The sequence below is a fragment of the Tenrec ecaudatus genome, chromosome 3 (genome assembly GCF_050624435.1).
Source record: "Tenrec ecaudatus isolate mTenEca1 chromosome 3, mTenEca1.hap1, whole genome shotgun sequence".
NCBI classification, from domain to species: Eukaryota; Metazoa; Chordata; class Mammalia; order Afrosoricida; family Tenrecidae; genus Tenrec; species Tenrec ecaudatus.
The window spans coordinates 41,842,021-41,862,827 of NC_134532.1; the positions used below are offsets into that span (position 1 = coordinate 41,842,021).

At 41.4% G+C, this 20,807-nt stretch overlaps 1 protein-coding gene across 2 annotated transcripts; it reads right to left on the minus strand.

Annotated features, from left to right (window-relative positions):
* Positions 1 to 1,951: 1,951 nt before the first annotated feature.
* Positions 1,952 to 18,584, minus strand: LOC142442570 (uncharacterized). Of its 2 annotated transcripts, none has more exons than XR_012783438.1 (4): positions 18,513 to 18,584; positions 15,551 to 15,745; positions 11,910 to 12,036; positions 1,952 to 2,447 (listed from the first exon to the last, which is right to left on the minus strand). XR_012783438.1 is itself a non-coding variant. In XM_075543662.1 (4 exons), the coding sequence occupies exons 2-4, from the start codon at positions 15,563 to 15,565 to the stop codon at positions 6,460 to 6,462; spliced, it is 1,611 nt and encodes a 536-aa protein (XP_075399777.1). In that variant the 5' UTR covers positions 15,566 to 15,745; positions 18,513 to 18,584; the 3' UTR covers positions 5,683 to 6,459. The 2 variants fall into 2 exon arrangements, 1 of the variants encoding a protein (XP_075399777.1); XM_075543662.1 differs by lacking the exon at positions 1,952 to 2,447 and adding an exon at positions 5,683 to 7,928.
* Between the last annotated feature and the right edge of the window lie 2,223 nt (positions 18,585 to 20,807).

The following is a 20,807-nucleotide window of genomic DNA, read 5'->3' on the forward strand; positions in this document are numbered from 1 at the left end:
TTTCATCTGTGACATCACTTATGATATCATTTATAATATCTTCATTAAGATGTTAATGGTTCACGTTGTTTATAATTTATTTACTCAAAAATCCTTTCATGGAGAATTTTACAATCAGCCCCACATTAATTTTAGAGCATCGTCCCCTGCCCCGCCATAGGTAAATTGCCTCGAAGATGGTTTATGCAATCACAATCTGTCCTAGTGCTCCCACCCCCTCCCATCTTCATTAGTTACTCCCCACACCCGCTTCCCTCCCGATCTCCCCCTACCTATTCCTATAGACCCTTATAGACGTTATTATCAACATGCATCCGCTCTACCTGTACTTCACTGCTGGGAGACCCAACAAAAACAAACAAACAAAAATGCGCTAAGTTGGTAAGGATAAAAGCATAATAGTATAACGACAAACATACAAACAATGTGTAAAAGGAAAAGACCACCAAAAATATTCAAAAAAACAGGGAAGAGGTTTCTGTCACAGGACCGGTAAGAAATGCTTGCGCCCAGAACAAATTCAAGTCTCGTCTTTTGGTGGTCCCCTGGGCGAGTGTTGAATTCAACCTTGCATAATCAGGATGACCATGGTCTCTGTCTGATAGTAAGGTTGATGGAGACTCTTGCCTGTGACTAGAGCCATCTGCCAGTGGCTCCGTCTGACCAGATGCTCTGCAGATGGGTTTGGGGCTCTCACCATCCCCAAAGGCCTCCCCAAATTGGGTGTTCACAATGTGTGCTCTGATGCTCTTCTCCTCACTGTACTGATGGTTTGTAATTGCCATCTTTGGGTCACACGAGCTGCTGTGCTTTCTCAGTGTGGAGTTAGCGGACTCCTTGCTTAGATGGCTGCTTGTTTGAATACAAGCTTTTAAGTCCGCAAACACTGTTCTGATTGATAGTCAGGCACCATCTGGTTTCTTCACCACTTTTCCGTAGCACCCTTATATCAAGAGATCATTTCATTAAGCTGAAGATCAAGCAGGCCCATGATGTAAGAACGGATTGTTCTTAAATTGGGGATAGGATTTAGTGCAAGCTCCAAACCCATTCCTTGATTTATTCTTTTATTTCCTTTTATTTGATAAAATTAAAATGATTTAACTTGGGAACCACTGCACAGGTCATATTGTTCCATAGTTCAATTCTGTCAAAACCAATTGTGCAATTTCTTGCATACTCCTACATGTTTTCCAAATGATAGGGCTCCTTCCTAGACTTCTTGAAATCCTTTCCCTTTTGATCCTCCCCCCTTCGAGCACCCTAAACTCTTGTTATACTTTATTTCCCTTCGGGCTCAACATCCCTAGGTTTCATTTTCTGAAAAATAATAAAATAAATCACACTGCTTCAACACGGTGAGCTCCAATGGCGGCACACCTGTGAGACACAGTCTAATGTAGATGAGTATAAGCAGACGGCAACAGGACAGCCATCACAGGGTTGCCAAGATAATACTTGTCTTCACACAGCACACTCGCTGTACCAAGACTTGTTTGACAACCAATAGTACAGAGCTCTTGGTACAGCTGTTTTCTTCAACCCCAGACATCATGTGTTTTCCAGCTTAAATCCTGAGGTTACAGAGTCTGGGGTAGAATCCAGTTCCCCCAGTGGAGTTCCCATTTGGGGATCTCACAGATGCAGCTCTGCAGCATGACTTGTACTCTGAGAGTCAGGATTCAGGTTCCCACTGTTCTGTGACATCTGGCCTGGCTTCCCAGGTAACCCCAGAGCCCTAGATCAGCTCTGCTATCCCAGTGCAAGTCATGAAATACCCTTCCTACCTGTTGATCCCAAGAGCACCTGCAGTCCCTCCTCCCCCCACTTGGCTGTCAGCTCCCCTTTCCCATACCCCAACAGACACACACTTAAGTTCACCCAAAATTGACTGTTCCATCCCCCCTCTTCAGTGCTGCCCACCCCATACCATCACTAAGCCTCACCCCTTTGAGAGGGCCACCACCCTTTCCAGGGGACCTCACCCCAGATCCATATTGCTACCACTCAGCATCCTGTCTGCTTTGCCCCCACCAATGGATCCCAGCTACCAGGAGATCAGGAAGTGCCCTCTGGCCAAATGACCTCCACTATACTTACCTTGAACAGAGGATTTGCAGTTCATGGCACTGGTCCAGCTCTTTCCCAGGAGATCTAGTTCCCACCCAGAAGACCTGATGGCTGCAAACTTGAGCTGTGCCCTTTCTGGTACTTAAAGGCTTGAAGATAAACAGACATCTAGCTGAGAAGCAAAAAAGCCCACATGGAAGAAGCACACCAGCCTGTGTAGTCATGAGGTGCCAAAGGGACCAGGTATAAGGCATCATCCCCCCCCCAAATATATATATACACACACACACATACATACCATAGTGAATGAAGGGGCAAGTCAGAGTGGAGACCCAAAGACCATTTGTCGGCCACTGGAGATCACCTTGCAGAGGGGTCTAGAGGAGGAGATGAGTCAGTCAGGGTGTAATGTAGCACCGATGAGAATTCAGCTTTCCTCTAGTTCCTAAATGCTTTCTCTCCACCCCCCATCCCCAAACTACCATGAACCGAATTCTACCTTGCAAGTCTGGATAGAGCAGAGGTTGTACACTGGTGCATAAAGTAGCCGGAGAAACAGGGAATCCAGGGTGGATGATACCTTTAGGACCAAGGGTGTGAGGGGCGATACTGGGAGAGTAGAGGGAGAGTGGGTTGGAAAAGGGGAACCGATGACAAGGATCTACATGTGACCTCCTCCCTGATGGACGGACAACAGAAAAGGGGGTGAAGGGAGATGCCGGATAGGGCATGACAAAATAATAATCTATAAATTATCAAGGGCTCCTGAGGGAGGGGGTAGCTGGGAGGGAGGGGAAAAATAAAAGACCTGAAGCAAAGGACTTAAGCGGAGAGCAAATGCTTTGAAAATGATTAGGGCAAAGAATGTACAGATGTCCTTTATACAATTGATGCATGTATATGTATGGATTGTGATAAGAATTGTATGAGCCCCTAATAAAATGTTTAAAAATAATAATAATAACCTCAGGGAAAAAGTTGACTTGCAGGGGTGCTAAGGCCCCACAGGAGCCTGGATACAGACTGCAGTTAGAACTGCTGTGCTGACCACTATGGGAGCTCCACTGCCCGTGTTTTGAAATCTGCAGAGACAACTCCAGGTAACACTCCCGACCAATAGTCTGAATGCTTATGACCAGAGAAAATGTTACTGTGTGCCCCACAGAAGTTGGAAGACAGTGTAAGCCCAGGAAACACCTCTCCTGTATGTGATGGGTTGCTGTCAGCAGGGAGCTCAGAATACCCAACACCTACATAGGGTACTAATCCATGTGAAGAAAAACGACCTTCTTATGATTTCTGTGGTTTCCTGTAACCTCACAAATAACCTTGTTGTTAGGAAACACTTTTATTCCAGTATTAAATATAGAATATAAAAGTATCTTTTATCCTTTCCCAAATATTCTGAAATGTTATAGGGGAAAGGAGTTTTAGGGATGACATATACTTGTTTCCCTACATGGTCAAAGGAATGACAAGATTCAGGTAGGCCTAGTCTTGATTCCATTGCATGGTAAGGATAGAGACTGTCTTTAATTTCACCAGATCATCTGTGTACTTCTGATGGTAATGGATGTAAAGCTACATTAAACTTAAAATCTGCACAGCCGTCCGCATGATTGGTAGAGGGAAGACCTCAAAGAGAGGGCTGTGTTCTCCCAAGGACTCCACCAGCATCACTTTTCTAGTGTGAGTCCCAGAGGCAGGGGCCCCATTCAGTCCTTTCCACCTTTACATACCATGCACCTCCCACACGCAAATGCCTGACAAGAACCCAAATGAAAGCACAGCATGCATGGATTTAAATTCATATTCCTTCTCACCCGGAGAGCATTTTCTGGGTGTCACGAATCTTATCCACATGAACACGAAGAAAGTGTGGGTTTTCCTCTTTCTGGTAACTCAGGGTGGTGAGTGGTTCAGGGAGTCAAACATGAAGTCTGGGAGTGCAGTATCCGAGCACATGACTAACTGGGTTTCTATCCCCAGCTGTATAGGCCCAGGTGCAGCTACAAGAGTCAGGCCCTGGACTAGTGAGGCCCTCACAGACCCTGTCTCTCACTTGTGCTGTCTCTAGATTCTCTTTAACCAGATAACATGTAACCTGGAAAGGCTCCAGTAAAGGGTCAGGAGTGGATTGGGGTAATATGGGATAATGGGGGCACAAAATATAATCCAGCTCTCCAGTACTGAGTCAGCATCACCAGGGACACCTCCCAGAACCACATTTATTTAAAACTGAGCTCTGTGAATCCTGAGGGCACAGCTATGTATTACTGAGCAAGTTATAGTGCTGGGAAGTCAGTGTGAACACAGACACAAACTCCGTTTCAGCCGAGGCAAGGAATGAAGGCAGTGAGGCTTTCCTCTCAGAAATTGTGGTTTCCCCACCTTGTCAGCACTTCTCCAGGGACCACCTTGCATAGACTCTAGGGAAACTTCATGCATCTGACCATGTCTTCTTTTCATTGGAATAGGTTTTGTCTATCTTTCACCAGGCAGATTTCAGAGCACTATGTATTGTTCAGACCTCAGTTTCCAATTCAGATACTACCTACTGTCATTTGTTGTCAAAGTTAGAAATATTTAATGCAGTAAAAAAAGATCACATTGAGTCTCAAATTTTGTCCACACCCTCAGATATATCTTCAATTTTTCATTCTAATGTATACTCACTACTGCACATTGTGCAATAATTTCCTCTTAGAACACCCTAGAAAATATTGTCTATGCCAATACTGTTGTTAGGAGACAAATAATTATTAAAAAATTCTCAAAAAAACGAATTCAAAAGAAAAAAGTACAAAGTGAGGTAAGGTTCTTGCTTCATTTTTCTGCAGGTACATATCTATTTTTCTGACATCATTTATTGAAGATGGCATCTGCTTCCCATTTAATATTTGGGAGGCCCTTATCAAAGATCAGTTGCCTGTATGCTGATGTTTTTATTTCTGGGTCTTCAGCTCTTTTCCATTGGTCTGATTATCTGTCATTATGCCAGTACCACTCTTTTGACTACAGTGGCCGTAAAGTATGTGCAAAATTCAGGTAGAGCAGGCACTCCAAATAGCCTGATTTAAATACTTCCCCTTTCCTTTGTAAAGAATGCAACCTAAATCCTGTGAAATATCTTTATTGTCTTTGAGCCAGATTTTTTTACCAGTATTTTATTGTGGCATATATCTCAGTATCAAAATCTATATAAATAGCTATGTCTGTAGATTATACTTGCTTGAGCTTGTGCCCTTTCTGCTACTTTTTCCAAGTGCAGTGGGCTTAGTGGTTAAAATCCTAATGTAGTTTACTAACACTGAGAGAAACCAAGGAGGGTATTTGCAAAGTCACTATACAGCCAGAGCTTTCCTTCTGCGTGAGATCACTGGTGTGGGATGTAACATGACTTCCTGTGGAGAGTTTCCCATCTTAACTGAATTTTTATTTTTAAATTTTGTAGATTTATGTCAAGAAAGCTTAGAAACGCAGGTAAAAGTTTGTTACCCAAACCCATTACAGCTACTGATAACTATCCTACAAGAAATCATTGATGACACATGAGCTCTTCATTTTTTTAAAAACTTTTTTATGATTTTAAAACTTTACAGAGTAAATTGGATTCCATTCAATTCATACATTAATTGAAATTCCCAAGACATACCAGCATTCTTCCCACTTCAATCCTCCTTGTGTTTTTATATTATTCATCCTTCTTTCCTATTCCTTCTTACTTTCAAAAGTTCTTATCCATAAGCAAATGCTGTCCTTTTGATTTAGTATCATTGATTTTTCTAAGGAGTGTATACCTCTCAGATGTAATTCTTACCCTCCAAGCCTGTATATTGTTGGGCTGAAATCTGAGTCAGAGGAGTGAGTACAGGTCCAAGAGTGAAGAGTCACTAGAAGCCATAATCTCGGGATTCCAAGTCTACATCAGACCAGTAAGCATGATTTAATTTATGATTTTGGTTTGTTCCAGTTTCTTCTCCCAATCGAATCAGGACCTTCTTTTGTGATCCCTTTAGAGTAATTAGCAGTGGAAGCTGGGCACCATCTAGTTCTTCTTGTCTCAGGGTTGTGGAGGCTGAGGTTCACTCTGGTCCATTCATCATCAGGATGAATTATTCCCACACATCTTCTTTACCACACTTACCACAAACATAGGGGTTTTCTCCTGTTAATTTGTAGATGTTTTGAGATTTCCTTTATGAATGAAGCCTTTGCCACATTCACCACATACATTGGGGTTTCTCTCCAGTATGAGTTCGCTGATGAACTGTGAGTCCATCCTTCCTGAGGAAGGCTTTTCCACATTGACTACATACATGGGATTTCTCTCTTATGAGTTCGCTGATGAACAGTGAGAGCAGTCTTTGTGATGAAGACTTTTCCACATTATCTACAAACATGGGATTTCTCTCCAGTATGAGTTCGCTGATGAACAGTGAGTCCATCCTTCCTGAGGAAGACTTTTCCACATTGATTACATACATGGGATTTCTCTCCAGTATGAATTTGCTGATGAACAGTGAGAGCAGTCTTCTGCATAAAGCCTTTGCCACAATGACCACATACATGGTGTTTCTCTCCAGTATGAGTTCGCTGATGAACAGTGAGTCTATCCTTCCTAAGGAAGGCTTTTCCACATTGACTACATACATGGGATTTCTCTCCAGTATGAATTCGCTGATGAACACTACGCTTACTCTTCCTGATAAAAGCTTTTCCATATTCAGCACATACACAGGGTTTCTCTCCAAGATGAGTTTGCTGATGAACAGTAAGCATACTCTTTCTGATAAACGCTTTTCCACATTCACCACATACGTGGGGTTTCTCTCCAGTATGAGTTTGCTGATGCACAGTGAGATCATTCCTCCTGATAAAAGTTTTTCCACATATGTGGGGTTTCTCTCCAGTATGAGTTCGCTGATAAACAGTGAGAACAGTCTTCCTGAGAAAGCCTTTTCCACATTCACCACATACATGGGGCTTCTCACCAGTATGAGTTTGGTGGTGAACAGTAAGACCATCTTTCCTGAAAAAGGCTTTTCCACATTGACCACATACATGGGGTTTCTCTCCAGTATGAGTTAGCTGATGAACAGTAAGCTTACTCTTCCTGAGAAATGCTTTTCCACATTCACCACATACGTGGGGTTTCTCTCCATTATGAATTTGCTGAGGAGCAGTCAGATCACTCTTCCTGGTGAAGCCTTTCCTACATTCACTGCATACATAGGACATTGCTGCCACATGAGGTTCCTGATGTCCCTTGAGGCATGATACACTGTGAAAAGTTTTCCCACATAGCAAGCATTTTCCTAGCTTTTGTCCTTCATGACTTTTTTGATAATGTTCATTGAGTTTGAACATTTTCTTGAATATTTGCCCACACTGACTACATTCATAGGTTTTATCTAGTACATCAATAATCTGCTGCTCATAGAGCACAGAGTCCTCGATGAAGGCTGTTCCACATTTATCGCCTGTGTGTGGTTTCTCAATTTCATCACAATCCTGATGCTGACTGCATTGTGACTTCATGAGCCTGGGTGGTTCACACTCAGGGAATTTCATTTCAGTACAAAATTGCTCTTGTTCAATGTGGAGAAAAGTTTTCTCATCTTCACTGAGCACACCTGACTTGTGGATTTTGTTGCTTCTGTTCTGATTTAATTCTAGAATGATTAAATTTGATTTTATAATTTTTTCATGTAATCCAAACATCTCATAAGTTTCCTTTAGAGGAAAATTATTTTTATGCTGAGAATATGTATTAAATTTATAGCATTGTTCTATTCTGTCCATGCATCTTTCACATGGCAAGTGCTCAAGCAAATGATCATCATCTTTCTGGGTTTCTATAAAAGAACAGAACATTGACTCTTTTCAACATCTTGATTTACAATGGACCCCTTAAAAAATGCATTGATTTAAAGTAGATCTTTAGTGACAACCCTCTTATATGAATATAAATAAAACACTATGCTTAATGTTTATTGCCCATTGGGCAAAATACCATCATGTAAACAATCCAAATGATAAAAACAGTTATTATAGAAATCAGGTTGGATATGAAAGTGATGAATGGACACAGATTTGATATATGCTTAAAGATGTACATGAAAACATACAACAAACATAGCGGAAGGACGAGATTGAGACCAATAGACCACAGGAGTGAGAAGACTTGCTAATTCCAGTTGGTAGAGGTTAGATATATACATTTCATCAATCTAAATGAAAAACAACTAAGTACTAGATAAAGTTGGGAATGTGAAACATGTCGAATGTCCTACTTGGGAGAAAACCATTTTTACAGGTATATATGAAAGGGATTATGGCACAGAAACACATTATTTATGTTTATGGAGTCTGTATTCTAGCTCACAGCACTCATCTTACAGTGTTGTTCTGTGGTGGCGTGCAGGTTGCTGTGATGCCAGAAGCACTGCCACCCAGTCTTTCAAATACAAGCAGGACCACCCATGGTGCACAGGTCTTAGTGGATTCTCCAGAAATAGGGCCTGGGAGGAAGACCTGGTGATCGACTTCTGGAACATGAACCCCTCAGGTTTAATGGCAATGAAATAACACTGAGGAAGTACTAAATCCTTAAAGTACACTCAACAGTACTGATGTGGATGGAGGATGAGCTTTGGGGACCTTAAGTGCTTGACATGCCATGACTGAAAATGAGAAAAAAAATAGCTGCTAACATCCTCTAATTGGAAAATGGCACACATGCAATATTTTCATGAAAATTTTGTAAGTTGTCAAAACAAAATGGAATGGTAAAATTTGATAGTGTATGCATTATTCAGCTTTAATAGACTGGTACTGGCTATTTTTAATTAGATAATCAAGTAGTTTATAAAGCTGAGATTGACAAAATTCAAGAAGATTGTCATCATATTCATTATCCAAAAAAACACTTCAATATTTTCCCTGATGTATAATTTTGTCCGTGGTAGGCTAATATTCATATGCCTGCAAGCAAGACCAGTTAGTCCAAGTGTTATTTAGTTTTGTGCACCAATTAAAGCAAACATAGAAGCATTCACTAAGTTGGAGAAGAGTCCCAGTCAAATTCTCTAATTAAATATCGCCACAATATCCTCTCATTATAGTGCTACCTTAATGATATTTCATACATGCACATGACTAATTACTACCTGCCAGCAGCTGAAACTACAAAAGCAGACATGTTGTTGTTATTGTTCTCCCCACTCAGGAGACAGTTACTCCACTCCACCTACTCTCAGCACTGGTCTTAAGTTGCTCATCCAATTATTTCAGGATCTCCCGGGTAAAGATCTGCCTACTTTGTTAGGCAGGTAGGTGTCTGCCTGTGTGTGTGTGTGGGGGGGGGGGTGGGCTGCATGCTCTGAGATTACATAAACTGGTGAAAGAATGCAAGGCCTTTTTATTTCTGCTCTTCAATTACACAACTGTCCTTTAGGACCCAACCAGAGGGCATTTAAGAGACAAAGTGATAATTGATTCCTTGAGTGACAGCAACAAAGGGAACCTGATTGCTTTTAAAGCTAGGCATCTTTCAGCTGAGTAGCAAGAAGTCAGGTGCCTGTAGCAGTTATATACTAACAACTTATTGGAGGGCAGTTGTGGGGAAAACTCTATGTGGAGATTGTGCATTAGCAGTTCTAGCTTTGGGGCTTGTGGAGGTTTTCTGCCAACACTAGTACTGGTCTTCCAAGTCCTGTATTCAGGAGTATAGAGATAAGGCTGCTTACACTTTCATCCAGGTTCTGTTTTCCACAACAATGAAATTGAGGGGAGAGGGGGAGAAGGGATAAAGGAGAGCTGATATCAAGGAATTCAAGAAGAAAATGTTTTCAAATGGTGGTAGCAATTGTACAGTACTGCGCCATGTAATTGAACTATGGGAAGTTATGATATCTATAAGAGCTCGCAATAAAATATTTTTAAAAATATATTGAAAAATTTACATGAATTTTTCAGCCTGACATTGATCAACCATACAATCATGTACAATGATGAATGTAAAATTTGGGGAAAGTATCAGTAATTGGAAAATGTGATCTTAGTCACAGAAATGACACACAAGTTTACTGATAAAATTTTGAGACTAATGATGAATTCATAGCAAATTCCTTACTAAACACCAGAAATGGAAACTATACATATGGAGCTTTCAGAATGGAACAAATGAAAATCAAATCAACCACATCTAAAAAAAAAAAATGGTGGTGACGCTTATTAATCAAAACACGCCCATGGGTTAACTGTGGAACAGATCATAAATTGCTCAAATCCAAGTAGAAGCTATCCAAAGTAGCTAGAGCACAAAGCTTAGAGACTATGTAAAGAATAAACTTGAGGAATAAAAGACTGACTGAAGACTAATGACAGAGACCAGATGGGATGTGGGATGACATGAAAGCCAACTTCCATATGGAAACCAAAAGGCTACTCAAAAGACAGAAAAGAGAGCAATATTGAATATACTATGCATTGTTTGAATAACTAATAAAATCTATTGGAATATCTTGCAAAAATGTTCTTTACAAGCAGCAACGGTCATCTTTCGTGTATTGGACCTGTTAAGAAGGGGTGGGCCTAAGGAAGACACACTGTATACTAAGGAATCTACAGCAAACATGTGCTTAATGAAAAAAGCAAGCATATAAGATGTTAAAAATGCCCTTTCCACTTAGAAAATTACTAGAGGAATAGACAACTTAAAATAAAAATCTTACAGGTACAAAAATATTGAAGGTACAGTGCTAAAGTATGTTCTAAGCTGATAACAATTTTCTTGTTAGGAAGATGATTTTAGATACCTAAAAATAACAGAAGTCATAAATGTGTTTTAACAAGAGGAATAAAATATGGAGAAACATGTCTGTTAAAGAATTCCAACAGAGCAGGCAATTTGACCATCTCTCTAAGAAAACAGAAAGAACAGATGTCACCTGCATGAAGAAAACTTTAAAGGAACAGGACAACGAATGAGAAAATGGACACCAAAACCTTTAGAGAAACTCCAAGGGGGGAAGCTAAGGAAGCCCAAAGGAGACCGTTTATGGTGGGAGTTCAAGATGCAAGACGGTGCTGCATACTGCAAATGGCAATCCATTCTTACTCAGTAGGGGAGGAATGTGCTGTATTCAGAGGAGTTATAAATTCAGAGTTCTCTGTTTGGAGAGAGGCGTGCAAGACAGATTTTCATAGTAAAGTGGAAACATAAAAGAAGGGAAAATTTCAGAATGTTAAAGAAAATTATGGAAGCAAACATACAATAGTGGAAAACAAGAAAATGGAAATCTAATCTCATAAGAGCTACAGGTGTACTTCTCTCAACATCTAGGACAAGTGAACTCTCACATTCAAAGTAGCACACACTTTTATGCATTTTTGGACCCCTATCATAGATATGAGGCCTTCTCCCTGTTGAATCAACTACCCCAGCCAATTCCCCTTAAGGTATTTTGACCATGCCTCTGAGGAAATTCCATTATACCTTGCGTCAAATACCAAACACAGTTCTCTTGTTTCAATCGAAAGGTTCTGGGTTGACAACTCGATAACCTGTTTATGAGAAATTACTGAATCTTAAGACACCAACATTAATGTAAAGCTTGTAAAATCTGCAGAATTTTGTATTTTTAGGAAAATAATGCTCAAAGGAACAAAGTAAATAGTGTTCTCTCAAGGGCAGAAGACCTAACCCACTAACTTAGGCTGAGATAATGCAATGAGAATCTACCTCTTTGAGAATACCACAAACACCGCAAAGTTTTAACATATAAGACAGGAAAAGCCAGTGACGAGGTCAATGACTTGAGAGTTCTCCTCACCAATGGAAACCAGGTTGTGATAGTTCTCCAACATCACATCCTGATACAGGGTTTTCTGAGCAGGGTTCAGGAGTTGCCATTCCTCCCGGGTGAACTTTACAGCCACATCGTTGAATGTCAGTGGTTCCTGTAGTAAGAGGAGTTTATTTAATGGAGTATTTTATACTTGAAGATTTTAAAAATATATCTTACAATAAAGAAAGCAAAACAGTAATAAAACTGTTGCGGTACTTCATTCCATAATGTGTCATTAACTGAGGACATGGCAGACAATATTTCACCTTGTTTCTACATTCACGACCATCGGCCCAGAAAACTAGGCCTATTTTTAGAAAGATCTCCAGTGTTCTGAGAAATGTTTTCAAATACATATTCTCCAGGTCAAATAATGTGCCCCTTACAATAGCTAGCTCGACATTAAGGAGCAGATTTAAAGAAGCTCCCATAGTAGATGAATCACTTCTGTGCCTGGCTACTTCACTATGCCAGAAAGTTACCTGGAGGTCAGAGCAATCAGGTTCTAGAGCCAGACCAACATAAATGTAGCAAACACCTGGGAGGGCACAGGGCCGGTTTGAAGTCAACTAACACTAGGTTAAGATGGTAACTCAGCATCTTGATTGTTTATAATTTTACCCACTTAAGATATGACCCATTAACTATGTACATGCTAACTGCATGACATGAATGCCTTATGGAAAGATCTGTAAGCTCCATTATATATACCCATTGGAAAATATATTCACTCCCTCAGGTCTGACATGGGAAGAGAGCCCCTGTGTCCGGCTGTCTGCTCTCTGTCTTTTAATATTTGCCACAACTGCAATGTCACTCCGAGGATAACTTTTGGAGTGTTGGGGACCCCAGTGTCCGAAAATAATGCACCCACTCATAAAATAAGAATTTCGAGGTCCAGTAACATTATTTGAATGTTCTAGAAATAGCTCAGCTTTATAATCACTCAAAGTAGATAAACACCTGTTTGTTATTACATGGAATTAGGGTTTCTAACGGCATCACCATTATAAGAGGCTTGGTACCTTTAGTGGCAACATGTACCGGGAACAGTGCAGATGGGGGCGGTCAAACATACCTCAACTCTCCAACATTTTCTGTCAACACTAAAAAAAGTCAGTCCTTCCACACCACTCTGTCTCACTTCTGGGTTTGATAATCTGTTGCTGTGGTCACACAACACTCAATAGATCAAAGTGGTCTATTAATGAACAAGGTACAACTCGGGATCAGGAAAAAGAAGCCATAACTCAGAACCAAGATCAGAATGTTCACAGACATTATCTCCCTTCCTAAATGCAGAACAACTTTCTAAGCTCTTAATGGCCACCTTAGGACAAGCTCCTCTTGACAACCTTAGGACAAATTCTCTCAGCCACCTTTGGACCGAATTACCTTAACTTTAATTTCAAGGTCCTCTTGAAGCTGCCATCTTTCACTACATGCTCCCCAAGGGGGTCCTCCTAGTTCTGTTGGGTGGATCTCTGGAGCCTTCCTAACCTTGGCTAGGCAGGGAAGGTGCTAGGTTGGCCCAATAAGCCATCATATTAAGAGGGAGAGAGAGAACTGCCTGCAGGCATGGATTGAGAAAGACAGTGAGGCATTATCCTGTCATTTGAGCTGCTGATTTGGGTTTGTTAGCCGCTGCAGCCACACAGTTCAGAAGGAACCCATGGATTAGGGATTTGCAGCTTCCAGATATTCATGAGCCATTTCTTTGAATGACAACTGCGAGCCGCCTGTGTGAACTTACTTGAAAGTTTCCTCCACTCCATGAGCCAAAAGCTTGTTGGTCTGACCTTCCCATTTGGGTTCCTCAGCCCCTGCAACCTATTATCGGACCAGATTCAACAACTTCACCTTGTGAGGCAGTGGACTGTTGTCCTGGTGATCTGGTTCATCAGCCTTTGCAAACACATCAATGAGGAGAACCTTCCAGACCAGCGGTTCTCAATCTATGGCTCTCAACCCCTTTGGGGGTCTAATGACACTTTCACAGGGGTCTCCTAAGACCAGTGGAACACACATATTTCCAATGGTCTTAGGAACCAAGATACCGCTCCTCCTCTATCTTTATCCAGGCAAGTCCACTCACATGCAGATACGCCCACATATGAGTACCGGGTGTGAAGACTATTACCCATGCTACACATGCTTCAAAACAAAATTTCATTTTTTTGTCATTAGAAAGAATTATTTCACAACATAATGACATATTGTTTTGTGATTAATCACTATGCTTTAATTATGGTCAATTTGTAACAATGAAAACACATCCTGCTTACATTATAATTCATAACTGTAGCAAAATTACACTTATGAAGTAATAACGAAAATAATTTTATGATTTGTGGTCACAACGTGAGAAACTGTACTAAAAGGTTGCGGCAGTAGGAAGGTTGAGAACCACTGCTCCAGAGTGATACCTGACCTATGGATTTGGGACTCACCAGCTTCCACACCTTGAACAGGGATTTATTTACTTGATGGCTATTTAGTTTTGTGAGATACAGCAGGGCAAATCATGGAGCATCCTGAAGCTCTACCTCATAGGGACAGGTCTACTGCTGGTCCTGCAAAATGAACTGTAATATTCATGGATCAAGAGCTATACCAATGAAGATAATGACCAGGGCACATGGGACACAGTGACAGAGCCAAAAAAGAGCTTTCCAGCCAAGATCGAGGAACAGGCCGGCAAAATCCAGAGGACAATCTCAATAACGAGCTGATCTAGATGAACTGATAAAGATGGAACCAAGAAATGAGCCTATATTCAGAAGGCACAGTGTCTGAGAGGGACACAGAGAACAGGCCTGCTCTGAAGGAGTGCAAATCTGCCTACATGTTTCCTTAACATGAATCCCAATGTCTATCCTATTGATTCTGTTAGCAAGTTACATTTTGTTACTTAATAAAACTTGTGCCTGTGATTCTGGACTGTAATTTCTATGTGGCCACTGCAAAAAATTAATGATCTGCGAAGGAGAGAATTGTGTAAATATAACTGCTGTCAGAACTGGAAACCCATTGGAGGGTAGATTTACGTTTAAGTTCTGCCTCACATGAATCAGGGCTGATGCTGATGGATGGTTCTCTCTCCTACATCTCTAATTAGAGGAAGTGAGAAGCCATCAACCATTTTAAAATTAGTATTCCTACAAGGCCCATTTCAGAGGCATTAATGAGAATGCTGCAGTTTGGGATATTATTCAACACCACCTTCAGAAAGAACCATTACGGAAACTCACTCAGACAAAAAAAAAACCCGTGGAATAACGGACTCTCCTAAAGAAGTGATCTTATTTCTCCTTAAAAACTTAGCATAGTGTTAAATTTGAATGATTCTCATGGGTTGGCCATAAAATAATGAATTATCAGTTGAAAGCTAATATCACCCAAAGAATCCTTAGTGATGTATTATGTTCAATGTCAGTAGTTTAGTGTTATTCCTGTGATCAACATATTCCTAATCTTCTCCATCCCAATGTTGAAGTCAGAGTCAAAGTTCATCTCTAACTTCTACTACTTCAAATTTCCACTATCCAGTGAACTGAATCAGTATTATACAGGCTTCTACACTTTTAGTAGGTAATACAGAAAAGGAAAAAATGCATCAGAATTACCTGAGTCTTGGTCATTTTCTTTGGTCCTTATAACACTGCCAGCAACTGGGATGTTCTATGTTTTTCTTATCTGTATCAGCTCCAATGATGCTCATGAATTTCAGCCTCTCAGGAGGACATCCCAGAAATAATAATACCCAAACCAGGCACTTCTTCCTTCTTCCTCTAAGCTGCTGGTTGGTGAAAATCTGCAGGCTGATGGGAGGATACAATGTGAGTAGTTTAGGTCCAGATGCTGTAAGTGTTCCTGTCCATCTTCTTAACACAGTCCCCAATACTGTTAACGGTCTCCTTATTGAGTGACAGAAAACATCTTAATACCATGAGCAATAAAAGCTAAAACTCATAATTTTCAGACTTATGTGTAAAAGATGACTTTATAATAAATAGAGATTGGGTAATCAAATACACATGTCAAAAATAAGAAACAACCTGGACCGCTACCTCAAAACACATGAAATATCAATTCCTTACTGTGTGACTCTCAAGGAGAATGACAAATCAATGAACCTTTATGATGATTATGTTAATTAAAGAATCTGGAAATTTTGAAATGGGCTATATAAAGAACTATTTAAAACTGAATGCTGTTTTTCTAGAGCTGTAAATTGTACAATCACTTTAGAAACACTTTAAAACTCACCATCAAGTAGAGTTACACATATAAGCAACGATAGGACACAAGAGAACGGTTCACAGTGTTCCCGAGACTATAGAGGCACTACAGGCAGCTAATGGGTTAGCAGTCCTACACTTAACACTTGTCAAAAACCACAGCTCCATATTAAACACATATATCACCTATTAGTTTGAAATTCATATATATATGTAGAAGTATACATTCCCCCATAGTGAGTGCACTTTTGAACTCCAAGACAAAGAACATTTTTATTGTAGCATTATTTGCAGTAACTCAATGCAGTTAGTTGCCTGTACATCTTTCTAGTGATGGCCCCTTAACTCCTTCCAAATATTTAGGTGGGTGTGTCATCCGTCAATGTGATTGAGGAAAAGGAGATCTGGTGGCATAGTGGTTACTGTTGGGCTTCTAATAGCAAGGTCAGCAGTTGGAAACCACCAATTTCTCCTAGAAAGAAAGATGGGATTTCTTCTTTCACGAGTGACATGGCTTTCTAGTCCACTAAAGAGTGACAGTCTTGGAAACCCACATGGGGCAGTTGTACCCTGTCATACAGGCTCGCTATGAGTCAGTGTTAACTTGATGGCAGTGAGTTTGGTTTTTTTGGTTTAAGAGAATGGTGAAAATTGCCAAACAATAGATTGGTACCCTTGAGACTTGGGGCTATGCAAGTAAGCTGCCTGAAAACCCAACCTGGTAATGAGTCACATTGGACGTCTGTTAGGTTTAACTGAGGCATTTCTCAGACAGAAATTGGGATCTCACTACCATCGAAAAAAAAAAAATGAGAGAGCCAGGAGTAGGGGCCTTTGAAACTCAGATTCTTGCATTGAAACTCTTCAATGTAGAAGACAGAGAGCTGTGACACAAGAGAGCAAGTGATGGGGAGAAGCAGCAACAGAGACATGGTGGCAGCAGAACCAAGAGACTGAGACAGAGCAGTGCAATTGCCAGGCCACGGAATAAGAGAGCTGAGTGCCTCTGGGCAGGAGGTTAATACGTGAAGTGGCATACATCTGAGTATTTATCTGGGGAACCAGATCTGCCAACGTACACAGAACTAAAAGACCTTTGTAACACTTGCCCATTCAGGACAGAAGCCAAGGGGCTGCAAGGCCGCACTTTAGCTGCAGGTATGGCTGTCAAGATGCTGTCCCAAAGTAGAACTGTATCTTGAGTTATTTAGGATCCAAATTGTGTGTTAGGGAACAAAAGTTACCCCTATGCCAAATATAATTTAAGGAGAACATTTACTGAACTTTAAGAGAAAACAAAACACACACACAGACACACACACACACAACCGGATGGATAAGGGAGACCACTAGCACGAGGTCAAAATAACACCTGAGGATTCACAGCCTGGACCCTGGATAACAGGGCATAGAACAAAAGGCATGTCACAGATCATGACTGGTGGCAGATCAATACATCACAGGTACAGGTGGGACTTCAGAAGCAGGAAAGGGACCATGACTAGGACATGTACCTTATTCAATAGAAGAACTTACAAGACTGCTCCAGGACCTTTATACAAAGCCAGTCAAGCAAGACTCGACAATGTCCCTTGTTCTGTCCTCAGTAAGGTGACCTCCATCAGGCATACACCGAGGCAGGCCCGCGGAGAGGGCTGGCTGCAGAGGAGTGCAGGCAATCTACTTTCTCACGCATTCTTCCGGAGGGGGAGATGATCTATATCCTTGGTTAATGATCAGAGAGAATTTAATGGCGGCTTAATCAAAGTGGGGACGCAGCAAATGGACACTGAGTTATCACTGTCATCAGCAACCCAAACCTAAAACCCCACTGACTGCCATCGAGTGGATTCCGATTACAGCGACCCTTTAGGAGCAGTTGGACCTGCCCCGGGTGGGTTCCCGAGACTGTAACTCTTGACAAGAGTAGAAACCCTGCTTTTCTGTCCAGATGTGGCTTGTATTTCTGAACTGCTGACCTTGCAGTTAGCAGCCCAATCTGTAACCACTGAGGCCACCACTTTTTGCAAATTGGAGCGCTCAGAATTTAAGAAGCTCTAATACAATTATAAGCGGTTGTCCATCCAGTGAATTCTGTCGTTCAGGGAGAGGTGCAAAGCCCTCTGGCCCTGACGCGCTGGACAGCCCGGCGATTGTGGTGGGCGCTCTCCCTGTCGGACCCCAGAAAGCATGGCTCCCGCCAGCTGCCCACCGAGCTTCTCTGCTCCGCCTCGCCCTCAGGAGCCCGGGTCCTGACGCCGCACGTCGGCGCGTCGCTCGCCCTGTTTCAGAGACAGAAACACACTTGTTCTCCTCTCTCACCGTCGTCCCGACAACTTACACTTACTTCCCAAAGGCACCACCGCCCCGCCGGTGCACAGGACCCTCCTCAAACTCCCGCCGCAGCTCCTGAAGGACCGGAACGCAGAGCGTGACTATGGCGGCCGCCGAGGGCCGAAATACACGCACTTCCGGCCCCGCCCTTCACAGACTTGATGGAAGCCGCCATGCTTAGATACTATCCGTACAAAAGGAAAGCATGTGTGCGTTACTTTCCGTAAAAGAGGAAAGGGTGGGTGGGTGTATGTGTATGTGTGTCTCCCACTTGTTCTAATTTCATACACCTTATTTGCATGGCCTTACCCATTCTTTTATTGAGAAGGACAAAGCAGTGGACAGAAAGGCCATATAAAAGCAATCCATCACTCCACATTGGTTCATGAGGTTAGTCACTCACTTTCAAATATAGATGCAATCTTTCTGCTGTGAAATATCAACTAGTTTTGAAATTTTATTGCCTGGGATCCTTTAAATGTTGATTTCACGGATTTTCATATATTTTTTCAACATATATATGTATATATACGCACATACACAATTCCCATTATACTTTACATTTTCATTATATAGTCATAGCTATAAAACAGGAAGTCTTGGTCTGAGGATGTTCAATTTGGTAGGGTGGTAACACATGTCTAGGTAACACATGAAATGTGATCAATATAAATAAAAAACAGGATTGTAAATTTTAAGGTTTGTATTTTTAAATCGTCACAAAGTAGTGCCATTAAGTTATTGCTAATTTATTTAGGAATGAAAACTGAAAAAAATTTAAGGAATTTGTAATAACCTGTGGGGAGATACGCATTTATGATGTAGCTTAATTATTTGAGTAATTCACAGTGGAATAGATTTTCAATCAGCATAAAGGTGATTATTATAAGCTGGAGGTCAGATATACCACTACTGTTCTCCAACTCCTTCACTATTTCTAAACCCAACAGTTCCCTGTACTTTACTCCCTGCTCAGCTGGGTTTGACAACTCCATCCACTAGCTGTACAGACTCACACCACACTCACAGGTATGTAGTTAATTGGAGGCTGGAAACGGGTTATACATTGGGATAAAAATTAATTTGAAATCAGGGGCTCAAGTGGTAAGAGAATCCTTTGAAAATGATGATGGTGGCTTTTGTGTAAATGTGCTTGACACATTAGAGGAACATATGGATTGTGATAAGAGATGTAAGAGCCCCCAAAAAAGGTATTTGTTGAAAGAAAAATAATAATTTGAAAGTAACAAGATACAAATTGTATGTAGTTGGCTAACCAGGGGAGCTTTCGAAGCAGATAAACCTTGGAACAGAAATATTCCCTGTTGATACAATTCTTGATCAGAGCATTGGACAGTTTTCTGCCAGTGGGGTCTCTCTGCTGCTCACTGGTCTAACTCCAGGTCAGTACAGCATTTCTGCATTTGGTCTCTGCACTAGCAACCTCTCTACTGCTATGTGACCTAGCTCACAGGCAGTGGATAGCAGATTTCTCAGCCCTTACCTGCTATCTACATTGGGTAGCTCAGGTGCCAGAATCCCTGCCATCAGATTCTCTGCTACTAACTGGCCTGGAAGATCTTCTAGTCAGACCTCTCCACTGTACTGCCTCTTGACTCATTACCTTTCTGCAATCACGGGATCAGATCCTAAACAATTATGTTTACAGACACGGTATCACATTGGTGACCATTCTGCTTACACACGACTCTGTGTTATGGTCAACCTACTTCCCAGCCAGCATGCTTTCTGTCATTCAAATGACTCACACAACCATCACACATTTGTTGTTGTTACCTGCCATCCAGTTGGTTACAACCCTATAGCGAACGGTACGCAACAGAACAAAACACAGCACGCTCCTGCGCTTTCTTTACAATCGTTCCCATGCTTCAGCCCATTGTTGTAGACACTGTCAGTCCAGTTCCTTGAAGGCCTTCTTCTTTCCATACCCCTTCACTTCACTCCAAGTTAGACAGTTTGTCCTTTGAGCAGTAGCCAGTACTTTCAACTTTCTTCTTCAGGACCACAATTCAAATGGATAGATTTTTTGGGGTCTTCCTTATTCAATGCCAAACTTTTAAAACTCACACATGTAAATCATTCTTCAGGCACTAGGTTAAAATTTCACTCTTGAGCACTGAAGGTTGTCAGATCTCTTCAGCAGAACTCTAGGTCTCTTGGCAAAGCAGAGCTGTGTTCTATTGCTCTGTGTGCTATTGCTCTGTTCTCCTGTGCCAGGTGACAGTTCCCTAAGGTGGGAGATTCAGATATCTGACCTGGGTCTATAGGAATGGTTGTAACTGCA